This window comes from Podarcis melisellensis (genome assembly GCF_964234715.1).
Source record: "Podarcis melisellensis genome assembly, chromosome: 6".
In the NCBI taxonomy this organism is placed as follows: domain Eukaryota; kingdom Metazoa; phylum Chordata; class Lepidosauria; order Squamata; family Lacertidae; genus Podarcis; species Podarcis melisellensis.
Genome location: NC_138538.1, coordinates 68,826,612 through 68,839,178, shown reverse-complemented (window position 1 = coordinate 68,839,178; position 12,567 = coordinate 68,826,612). Strand labels below are relative to the sequence as shown.

At 43.6% G+C, this 12,567-nt stretch overlaps 1 protein-coding gene across 2 annotated transcripts in view; it reads left to right on the top strand.

Moving 5' to 3' along the window:
* The window catches only part of SYDE2 (synapse defective Rho GTPase homolog 2), a 41,023-nt gene extending 28,456 nt beyond the window's left edge, over positions 1-12,567 (top strand). The window contains exons 6-8 of one of the 2 annotated variants that reach the window (XM_081914106.1): positions 2,732-2,963; positions 9,054-9,547; positions 12,383-12,567. In XM_081914106.1, the coding sequence (XP_081770232.1) occupies positions 2,732-2,963; positions 9,054-9,544 (723 nt within the window). In that variant the 3' untranslated portion in view covers positions 9,545-9,547; positions 12,383-12,567. Of the gene's footprint in view, positions 1-2,731; positions 2,964-9,053; positions 10,727-12,382 lie in introns of those variants that run through there. The other variant, XM_081914105.1, reaches the window with a different exon arrangement.

Below are 12,567 nucleotides of genomic sequence, written 5' to 3'. Positions count from 1 at the left end.
GTTTGCCTGGTGTGTGTGTGCTAGAGATGGATGTGAGAGTGTGTTAGGAAACTAACCTGCAGACTTGGTATCTAGATAATATACCGTATTTTTTGCCCTATAGGGTGCACTGGCCCATAGGGCGCACTTATTTTTTTTGGGGGGGGGGAATTAAGAAAAAAATTATTTCCCCCCCTCCGAGCCCCAAAGAGCAAAGAAGCCATGACAGCGAGCGGGATGTCCTGGCTTCGTTTTTAGCCTCGGGGCTGGGGGTCCGGGAGCAAAGGCGAAGTTGCGCAACCTTACCATCGCTCCCGGAGCTTGCGGGGCTGGGGGCGGGGGAAGCCCGAGCTTCCCCAGCCCCCAGAACAGGCTGCTTTCCGCAAGCCTTGGTAGCCCAGGCTTGCAGATATCTGCCTGAAGCGCAGGGTGCGCCCCGCTGCTCTCCCTGGGTTTCGGGCTGCAGGCTGCTGTCTGCAAGCCTTGGGAGCCCGGCGGATAGCTTCCTGAAGTCTACATTCGCCCCATAGGATGCACACACATTTCCCCTTCATTTTTGGACGGGAAAAAGTACATCCTATAGGGCGAAAAATACGGTAGATTGCAAGTGTCCTGCAAGAAGGTTTGTGTTCTGCTACTGTCGCCATGCTCCCGGTAGTGAGCAAAGCGAACTTTAGACCGCAGATGTTTAAAATCATCTGCTAAGCACAGCAACTTAATGCTCCATCTCAACAGAACATTCCCATGTAAACAGAGGGCCTGGGAGCCAAAGAAAGAACATATGTACATGGCAGCAAACAACACCTGCAGCTACAGCTCTGCTTTTAATTATTTGTTTATTTTCTACACAGTTCCCACTACCAAAGAGAGAAACTGGGGTGGGGGGGACTGAACAGTGGCTTTGTCTTCCACAGTGGAAAATAAAAAAGCAAATCTCCCAACAGTTCTCTCTTAGGCATGCATGGCCCCTTTTAGATCCCCATGCTGTTAAAAGCAGCCTTGGCAAGCGCTGTGTGGTTGCTTTCAAATAGTAATTTAAAAACAGTAAAGTGCTGCATTTTGTTTATGAATGAGATGGTGCGACGTCTGTGAGTGACTGAAAATAAACGAAAGGCGAGATCGTTCAGCAATGCTGATGGAAAGGCCCATTGATTTTGAGCAAAGCCCAAACACTGTGAATGTTTAACCGACAGTCAACAATAATGCGTGTGCCTGTTCTGAATATATCAGGAGACAATGATTTTATTGACTTGCTAAGCTGCCACGTGTTGACTATCCCTGGGCCACTGTAATTTTCAAGTACCTCTAACGAAAGACTGCTGCTTAATTAATTTCACATACAGCCAAGGCATGTGGGCATTCTAACCTTCCCAGTGAAGGGAACCAGCTGCGCCATTTTATACTCGGGCAGCTAGACAGGGGCGACTTTTTTTTCTACATTGAGTTACTTAATCCCAAAGCTTTATTTTTAAAAATAATATTTGTTTTCCTCCGGCATCTTACCCTTTCCTTATCCAAGAGGCAGAGATGAGGCAAGCTGGTGCTGAAGCCCACCCTCCTGCTGCAACCACCTCACCTCCTTTCTGGTCTCCCATAACCCAAAGAAGTATGAAGAGGGTAGAGCAAAGACACACAAGATGACAGAGCCTCAGATTGCCTGGGGGAAAACTGGGGGGGGGGGGGAGAGGCGAATTAGGGAGCTGGGGGAAGATGTGGACTTTCAGTCCTTGCAACTGCCACATTGGGGCAAGATCTACCAGGAAGTGTTGTTGTGCTCACTAGGCCTGGCCTCCTGAGCTTGTTTCCTTGAATGAAGAAAGTTAAATTTACTGCCACCGTGTGAGTTATCGCTGACACCCACCCTGACAGAAAGGATGATGGGAATTGTAGTCCCACAACATCCTGGAGGGATACTGGCTAGGTGAGTTCCGTGGTGGAACTCTCACATGTTGCTGTTGTTGGCGTAAGAGAAAATTATGTGATGGTACCAGCTGGAGAAAAGGACACACCTGCAGAAGGAAACCATGCATGCTGTGGTAGATTCATTGCTCTGGTTTTTGCTGTCGTGATGCCCACTGCTGAAGAGCCAAGTGCTGAGGCAAAGAGCCCCCTGCAGTCTAGCTGCAGGGCTGTTTATGGATGGAAGATGGAATTTCTGTGCTGGCATTATGGTTATAATTCTGCCCTTGATCCTATGGGCTGCTGTGCCAATAAAACAGTTCCTTGATAGCTAAAGCTTCACTTTGAGACCGAATGTGTTTTATAATTCTTCCAAAGAGCGGGGGGAGGACCCAGTGTGAGCATAAAACATACTAAAGATTTTTTAAACTGTAACTAAAATGGCCCATCTGTGACTGATTATGCACCCAAGTATGTGATGAAGCACAATTCTATGTTTATGTGGAAGCAAATCCCACTGTTTTCAGCTAGGCTTATTTCCAAGCAAGTGTGCTTAGGACTGCAGCTTAGGGCTCTTTGGCAAATTTTTCCTGGAGAAGGAATTACAGAACACAGAGCAGCTGCGAAAACACCAGTTATCTGCGCCCTTCTACGTGGCACACAAAAAGGTACTATCGAAAGGTTATCTTCTCTTGACTGTTGGCATCATGCATAAATGACGATATTGTGGCTATGTGAAAAGGCCCGATTCTTCAAGAGGATTAGAAACAAAACAAAAACCCTCTCTCCCCCCCACCACCCTGAAGCTAACTAACTCAAATTATTTCCCACCCCATTTTTATTTTATTCTTAGGCTACTCTAAGGATGCTGTTGGACCATCTGAAATTGGTGGCTTCGTACCATGAAGTAAACAGAATGACATGCCAGAACTTAGCTGTGTGTTTTGGGCCTGTGTTACTGAGCCAGCGGCAGGAAACCACCAATCACAACAACAGAGTTTTCACAGATTCAGAAGAGCTTGCCAGTGCCTTGGATTTCAAAAAACACATAGAGGTTTTGCATTACCTCCTCCAGCTGTGGCCAGGTAAAAGTCTTAGAGGAGCATATCTGGAAGTAATTTAACTCTTTATTTGCAGAGGAGGAGCTGTGTTGGACTGTAATCCAAACCCCCTACGCTGGGCTTAGGAGTGAGGCATTCCTAGGCTCACTTCTGCCAACTCAGCTGGTTCCCCACTGGTTTGCCCAGTGGATAGCCCTCAAATGGGGCATTTCAAGGGCAGGGCAGTGTTGAGCCAACCCCGCTAGAGCCCAGGCTGCTCTCAGGGCTGACACTGGCCAGCGTCAAGCCTAATGCAGCCTGCAGGGCCTCGGTAGCCGCAGCCGTGACAGATTTGGATTGCAGTCTTAGTCTGTTGCTGCAAAAAATCAAACAAACCAGAGTGTCTTAGCACATTTATTATGGCTTAGCTTTTGCAGAGTAGGGGCCACTTCATCTGATGCATGAAGCATTACCCTAAATGGGCAGTTTTAGGTACATATATGTGTGTATATATGTATGTGTACACACAGACACACACACACCTGTTGTAGAGGAGGAAACAGTGTTGCAAGCAATGAGGTCAGGGGCAAATGAAAATCACAAATTACATAGTGTGACAATTACATTAAAGTCTAAATGTATGTAACGTCGTAACAAGGACCATTCACAAAGCAGTGTTGATGGTAACACAAATACACAATCCAGGCATGAATAAGCTGATCACACCTATAGTGGAGTTACCTTGATTCAGGCTGGTGATAGGACCAAACTTCTTGATAAGTTGCAATTCAGCAGGCGTCAAGCTGGAGTTTCCCACGTGAAGTTCCTTTGCTTGAGAATGGCCACCTTAAGGTCAGTAACTGTGTTATGGGGAAGTTGAAATGTTCTAACCTTTATTTTTATATATTCACTTATTTATTGTATATTATTCTTGAGTTTATTTGAGAAAGGTGATGCAAACGGGTTTAAATAAAAATTGGTGGTGGTTATTTTATTTTTTGGCATGCCAACTAGAGGAAAGGAAGTGGATAAATAGAATATGAATGTTGAAGTGTTCCTTCCCCCCGCCCACCCCCAATGTATAGCATAGCAAAAAAATGCCATTTTAGGTATGAATCCAGAGTTTGCTTGTGATATTTCAGAATGCTCATCATCACCATATAGTTCTGGTGGTTGCAGCAAAAGACACACACTCTCAGTATTTTTCTCCATTGCCGATTACTGGTGCCTCAGCAAATAACTTACGCCTTAGGAATATTTCCAGAATGCTTTCCGGAGCCAGAAATATTTGATATCAAGCTCTTAATCCCATTTCAAGCAGAACTGCTTCAGTAGTCAGGAATAAAGCTGATGATCGCAGCAGATTAAGTAGGTAAGGCTGTGAAAGGCTGTGTACAGGGAGGACTGTCATTTTCTGCATAAGTGTGTTTTCGATTGTTTGCCTTTTTGTAGTTTTGAATGAGCCACACTTAAGAAGGCTTGATCCTAACACTGGTTAATGACAGCTGTTAAGGTCAGCTGTGATCAAGTGAAACTCATTTTGCGATAGGTTTGCCAGATCAGATGAGTCATCTGAAGCTTCCCTAAGGAGATGGAGGGTTCCCTTGTGCTACCCACTGGTTCCAGTCTGGTTGCTGATACGGACCATAGAGTAGATGGGGCAAGTCTGCTTCAACTGCCCTTTGGGTGCCTACACCACATTTAGAAATTGTTTCCATCTTCTACCATTCCTGTTTCTACCATCAAACCCTGATGGTAGGAAAGATTGGGTATTCAGGGCAGAACCCTAGCTTCACTGTGCTACAGGTTGTCGATTGGTAATGTACTGAAAGCCCAGCCCACCCTTAGAAATGGATATTTATGGCCTTCCAGTGTTTATGTAGCAACAATATCTCCATTTCCAATCTGTGCAGTAATGTGGTATATTCTTCATCCACCTGTTGGTCCACCCAGTGCATAGCAACGTAGCTGTCTGGAGTTGTGTGCTAACATTCTCAGTTGGTTAGAGGGTGATGCTGATAACGCCAAGGTTTCAGGTTTGATTCCCATATGGGACAGCTGCTTATTCCTGCATTGCGGGGGGGTTGGACTTAGTTGATCATCAGGGTCCGTTTCCACTCTACAATTCTGTGAGTCCAGCAAGCAGGATGCAGTGCAGATCTGCAATTAAATTTTGCTGAATTGGGAGCAGAAGAGATATTGCACAAATGCAATGAAGACAAAAATATTTAACTGAACCCAAACATTTAGAAGCACTCACTTGCTGTCCACGTGCCACGAAATACCATTGTTGAGGCTGTCCCCTGAGCTATTCTGTTTGCTGCTCTATAAGTGCAAGGAGCATCCCCCCCCCCCAAATGGGTCCCTGCTCCTTGGTGCTCTTGCTTTTGTCTTTCCTTGCCAGTGAGAGCTTCTGCAACGCCCTAGTTGCTGTACAAGTTCGTTCACCACCTTTCCCACAACGGGTACAACGGAAACCTCTCAAGGCAGCTACTCCCCGAACTGCTGTGGCAGGCCAGGCTGAAAGAAGAAAGTGCCTTCAGAGTAATGTGTCTGCTCCTAAGCAACAGCATCTTCTGGTGGTCATATGTATAATACTAGCTATAACTCGCAGCCTTGCTTTTCAAGGTCTGTTTGTTGCAACCATGATGTGGCCGTGCTGTCAGTGGAAGCTGAGATAGTCTCGGTAATTGGACAAATCTTCATGTTTGCCCAGGAAATGAGGGCTATGGCTGGTTGCCTAGGATTTATGAATCTCTGATTTGAATGTCGGAGTTATAAACATACAGAATGTATGGAGACTTGCTTTGCTATAAAAAAATTTTTTGTGTGTGATTATTGTCAAGGAAGCTAACCATGGCACAAACAAGAGGATTGCAAAAACTCCTTGTAGAGGCATGATACTGTACAGCGTATTTCGGCTCTTCAAGAATTTAATTAAACATTGTGGAGTGAGCTCTGTTCCAACGAAGGAGCCAAAAGCCAGAGCTTGGGCTCTCAGAGATTACGCCTCCAGTGGATTTGAAAAACTAGATAACCATGTTTGTGCTCCTCATGGTTTTTTAAAATTTTTAAATGGAAAACACATGCTCCTTGTTCAGTAGGAAAGCTCAACAACGCTGGCACTTAAGGTTTAACACATGACCCTTTTGCCTTAAGAGAGCAAAGCCTAAACAGAAGAGCTTTTGTTGCTGTGGAGGGTTCTCCCCACTCCCGGTTTCTTAAAGAAAAAAAGCTGAATTGTTAAAGACTAATAACAAGACGTATCCCCACCAATAAGGCTTGCTTTTGCAGGGGCTCCCAGCTTGTAGTGTGCAGGATTTGACTCTTTACATACTACTGCAAATGCTGTGTCTGCAATTTTTACTTTTTTTAAAAAAGAGAGACTCTCCTATTCCCCATTTTTGTGCAGGTAACATGTCCTGCTTTTTTACTTTTGACCTCTACGGTTGTACTTTCTTGGTGGTGACTTCTGTGGTGTTTTTCAGTGACTTACATGGCTGAGGATCACAGCAGTGTGCTCTTGTAATCTGGTGACCCTGCAAAGAATCTGACCTTGTCTTTCAAAGCCAAGGAACGAGTACTTTCAACACAAGTCAACATCAATATTTCATCAGTGGAAACATTTTCTCTCTCTTTTTTTCTTGGAAGGGTAGCTAGACTCACCATTTCCCTCAAAAATACGAGAGGCACAGAGAATATTCATCTTCAGAGAACTTGAAGGGAGGAGGGATCCTCTCCATGCCCCAATCCAGAAAACTACTACAGATTTTTCAGTCCCTTGTTGCTTTCCTCACTAAAGTCCTCCATCTCCTAGTCAAGCCCTTCAGCTTGACCAACTATAGGCCTGAACTGTGTCTGAATTAGACCATCTGGAAATCGTCTGAAAAGGCTCCTTGGTTGGTAACTTGATTCTGCAGACAATACGGAATGCTCTGGCAGAGACCATTCTGCTGTTTGCAGAGCACAATGAACACAACTGCCAACATCACTCTGCTTTGACTCCACTAAGTCATATGGCTGAAGGAGCAGCTTTTGCAGAATTGCCGCCTTATTGTGGGGTTTGTTTGTTTTTTAATTCCCAGCTTTGGGAAACAGGCAGGAGGACTCCAGCATCCTGTCATAGCCCTATCACCTCCTTCCCAAAGCCCAGGAAGCTTCTGTCCAGCTTAGGGAGGAAGACACGATGCCCATGTGTGTGACATTAGGACATCAAGACGTCATGTGTGTGACGTCACCCCATCGCCCTGGCAAGCTGGCACCTCTGGCCCTAACTCTTCCTGTACAAAAAATTTCATGGCACGCCACTGATGCAAAGACCTTTGGACTGTCTGGCCATGTATTGTATCTATGGGGAGATGGCCCCTGTGTGTTCATTTGTCTTCTTTTTTTAGCGTGGGATGTCGGATGGGGAGTTTGCACGGTTGGAAAAACTAGTTCAAAAACACTGGCTTTCTGTAATATAGTTGCCAAACCTACGCTTGCTAGAATGTTCTGTCACGTTAACGTCCGCATCCTTTCCCATATTAGCAAGAATCATATCTGAGAGGCTTAAACTGTAGTTTTAAATTATGAAATGCAAGAAGACCCCTTCTGTCTATCAAACTGTCAAAGCATAACAAGATCTAACTCTCTCCCTTTCCCCTTTCATATTTCCGCCATGCCATGCATGATCCTATCCTTCCCTTTTTCTTAGCCCAGTTATCTTCCATCTTCATGCCTAAATAAGATGTTTCCTCAGACTTGGATTAGTCTATCCTACTCAGCGCTTGAACTGTGAGGGGAAAGGTAGCGGAGGCCTCTCATGAAATCCACAAGGCCCACCCCAGACTTTCATCAGTTTTCTCCAAATCACGGTGCCCCACTCCTGTAGACTTCTAAATACAGAAGACGGGAAGTCGTCCCCTGTCACAAAATGTGGTGACGACAGGCCCCCTTTCCCCCTCACCCCAGTCCCAAATTCAAGCACTGCTACCAGGTCCCCTCAGTTACTTCTGGATCATGACAACCTACATTTCCCCCATAGTTCTCTGTTGATAGCCTTTCCTTCTCCCTCATCCTTAGCCACGCAAGGGCGATACCTGGTTTTCAACATTGCATTATGTATCAACAGCTAAACCTCGCAATATACCAACATATCATGATGTGTGAAATAAGGATGGAGCTATGTAGAGACATTGGCTGGCTTCATGTTTTCCCTACATCATGATTTTTGTATAGCACACGTGCGCACACACATTATAATTACCGATTATGAAACCAATATCACGATATGGACTTCAGTTTTGGACGATATATCGCCCAGCCCTAACCTTAGCAAGTATTTAAGCATTTGGGGGAGGAATTATGCCCCTTTCATGTTCCATATTGCAGCCAGCAAACAGCTAAAATTGAACAAAAATGGCATGATGGTAGAAGCACCATGGGATAAAGATATTTTACAGTTGAAATATTCAGCTGTCAGCTGTCAATAAAACATTTGTACTATTTAACCATAGGGAGCCGGTAACCAGAGGAGACTTAGTTTCTTGGGGTGTAGATCCATGAGTTCAGGTAACAAAAATTGTCAGATGTGTGTTGCATGTATTCCCCACCACTGTCTCTGAGCTGGAGTATATGGCTGCTTAGAGGTGGGGGGGAAAGAAACCTTTGAAAAGCTTCGGCTGGCTTTGCACACACTTGGATCCAAAATGGTCAGCTTTCTAGAGTGGTGGCTATATTTGCAAGCTGTTTTAACACTTGCCGGGCCTTGCTTTTGTCTTACCCAGCTGAATGTGGATGGCAGATGAAAGCCCAGCCCTCACTTGAACTGCGTTGCGTTTGCGGGTTTGTGATTAACTTGCAGAGTTCATTGAGGCGCTTAGAAAATTTAACAGACTCCTGCGGTTGCAGGTGGACTAAGGCATGATAGTTTTGAGATGGAACGTTTTCTCCCAGGCTTCCCCCTCCTAATATAGGATTACTAGCTAGCTCCACTACCCCAGTAGTAGAATGTTTTGGCTGTTAAGTGTGCATGCATACATGCATGTCCCAATTGTAGATAAATAGAGAGAAATAATGCAAATGTTAACACTGTTGGTTTCTTGTCATATACACCGTTCAGCTGACATGTCTTAAAACTGCTGTTTGTCTTAGTGCAACATTCAGCCGTCAAGGAATCTGCATTGTCTGAGCAGCAGTCGTCGTTGAATTACTTGAGACCTAAGAAGCAGCGGCCTCAGATGTTGAACTTGAGCAGTACTGAGATGTCAGGCATCCTCAGGTCCCGGCCAGCCAGACTGGATAGCCCTTCAAGCAACCGCTATGCCGGAGACTGGAGTGGCTGTGGGGAGAGCTACTTTGTCAGCCCCAAGGAGGCCCTGAACGAAGCAGACTATGATGATGTTCCTTCGGAAGATGCCGAAAGTGGCGATGACGGTGGCAGAGTGGATGGCTCGGAGAAGCTCGCTGAACGGCCCCATTGCATGTCCAAAGAACACACTTTTCAGGCCTATTTGACGGTGCAAGCCATGGACTCTGCAGGGAACCACAGAGTAAACCTCAAAGATCTGCAGGAAAGCATTGATACTCTGATAGGAAACCTGGAACGGGAACTCAATAAAAACAAGCTCAACATCAGTTACTGATAAGTAATTTCCCCCTGCAATACCTCCTCTCTCTTTTTTTGCTGTCTCTTCCCCCCCACCCCCTGTTTCTTCCCCAAAAGAGAGACGGGTGCAGTGCTGTTATTTCCATTGCATCGTGCAGCAATTTTGATCCACCGTGGGCTTAGTGCATTCACATTACACAATCTGTTTATTGCTTTGTTGTAATTTTCCTACCCCTTCCTTCTTCTCTGTTGAGGATGGTTTCGGGTTGGCCCTTCTGGGTTTAAAATGGTACGTTACTTTTCATGAGATGATTGCAGAATTTCCGTTTCCCTTTCAAGGTACTATGCACTTAGGAAGTCTGGACAATTTATGCAAGGTACGCAAGGCACCATCTCTGTCTACGTTACAACAGGAACAGCACTCATTTGTTCCTGAAACTTTAGCCCTGGTACAGATGTTTTCCCAGAAAGGGAGGATTAACATTGCTGCTTACCTGATAATTTGCAGCGCAAACTGTAGGTAGATCATTTTTTTTCTACCATATTTTGACACCTTATTCACTTGCAATGCAAAGGCTGCTATAAAAAAAAAGCTTTTTATATATACCTATATAGCTATATATGAAAACGTTTAAATGTGCAAATATTAATGTATTCCTGCATTAACACTTTCCAGCAATTATTTAAAAGTGAAAAGAAATTAAATATTTTTCTAACTTTTTTTGTTTTGTACATATTTATATACATATATTAAAAAGCATTGGGCTTGATCTACTCCATGTGGGGTACAGTGCTTGAGCATGGGGAGTTCACCATAGCCCTCCCTGTCTTCCCTCTGTTCCCCCCTGCTAAGCTGTTCCAGCTGATAAGCAGGAAGGAGCCAGATTAAATTCAAGCTGCAGGTGGAAGGTTCCCCATCCCTGCTTTAGAACATAGCATAGGAGATCCTGCCTCCTCCTGCAAGACGCATGCATTATGCATCTACAGGCAGCATACTTGGCTTGTCGGAAATAAGAGGACACTGCGTTCCTCCTCTTCCCTGTCCAGCCTTCCCTTTCCCTCGCCGCAAGTCAAGAAACGAGAGCCTTGCAGGGCAAGTTCTATGAGACATTATGAAGAGCAATTGCTGCCTGTCTCAAACCCTTTGTAATCATCGGTACTTCAGGAAAGGGCCGTTTTAGATTTAAATATGAACACAACTTCTAAAAGGAATGTGTGTCGCATACAAGTGTGTAACTCAGACATACAAGTGCGTAACTTTCCCAGATAATGTGTGCTTGTCGCATCGTGCAATTTCCACGTTTTTAAGAGTTTCTAGAGAGGCTTTGGGAATGGGAACGATTGTTTCCCAGAGTCCAAATTTCACACTGTGGTGGCTCACAAATATGCATTATTGTTTGAAATGCACATTGCCCCCCAAATACACATCCCTGTAACCCTTTCCAAAGTTCAGCCAGATGCAAACGATGGACAGAGCAGTATAGGCTCTGTTAAAGGCAAATGTTCAGAATAAGTTAGATGCGCGCGCACACACACACACACACACACACACACACACACAGACACACACACACAAAACTCCATGAGACTTAAATTGGGATGGATTTAAAGACTGAACATGATTTCTGGTTCAGCCTCAAGTAGCAAACATAATTCAAGAGTGCAGATCCCTATGCTGAACCATGTTTATGAAGCTGTAGTCCTCGTGACTACAAATGCAGTGATCAGGAATTATGGCCTGTTTTTTGTTTTTTTTAAAAAGGAGGAGAGTAGTCATATTGATTCAAATGGGATATTTTAGATGTTCTGAAAGCTTAGTAGATGCTAAAATGGCTGTAGTGCCCTCCCCAAAAAAGTCCATCCTATTTTTAAAGGTTGACATGTGAATTGAGAAAGTGCCTTTTAAAAATAATATATCTAGGTCCTGAATGCATTTTGAAGTTCTTAGTATTTGCTCTCATACCAGAAATATTAAATAAGTATTAAATGAGACTATCAATTTACTGTTTATCTTGCCAGTTGTCTTAAGTGAATATTATTGACACCTCCTCAGCCCTTCCCTTAGAAGGGTAAATGTGACAAAACGTTTATTAAACTTGTCCTCGGATGTTGGCTATCTTAGTAGTTAACCAAAGCAAATGCAAGTCTTATGCAAATATATAAATGAAAACTCAACTTCTGTCCACTGTCTAGCAATAAGACCCGAGCAATAAAAATTATACAACCAATTGCCTCATTAAAAAAGGCTGCATTAATAATAATGCAGATGAGTAAGTTCTTAAATGGAAATGCTTTAAAAAATATAAGACAGCAAAGGTTTCTTAAATAGTGCTTTGGATCTTGCAAACTCATGACACACTGTAAGATTTCATTTTCTTCTGTATTATGTTAGCGGCCGCTCTCTTGGCCTATGGACCTTGTGTAAATGCTATTTTAACTTGTTTGTTTCCCTCCTATATTTTGTCTGGCTACTGTTGTTGTTATTGTTATTATTTATTTACAATAGGATGCACAAATTTGGTGCACGAATTTTTTGCCACGTTTTTTCCTAAATATCTCCACTTTTTATCCAGTGTCCTTTTTATTAATTTATTATAGTTAGTGTCTCAGTACACAATACAGTTATTGCAATTAAATAACAACGGTACTGTTTGGAAATTTTAACCTGAAGCATTTATTGATAAGCTGATGTATTTTTTTAAAAGTATATATGTACAGGAAGTGGATTATTTTTAAAAATATAAATGTTAATTCTGAATAAAATCTGGATTAAGAATAAAAATGGGTTGCATTTTGTAAAAGGTTGCCATCAGTGCAATTTTTCTAGGAAAAGAGGTGCAGGAACTCACCATGAACAACTTCCTCATTCTCTTAGAATGACAATGGTGCTCACCTGAGAGGTGCCGCAACAGAATTCCAGCGAGTTCCGGCTGGAAAAAGCCCCGGTTGCCATTATTTGAAGATAAGTTGGATGCATTTCTGATTCCACATAATACCTTGAAAATGTATTTGCCCACACAGAATCTGCTGTGGTTGTGAATATAAGTTTTCCTTCATATT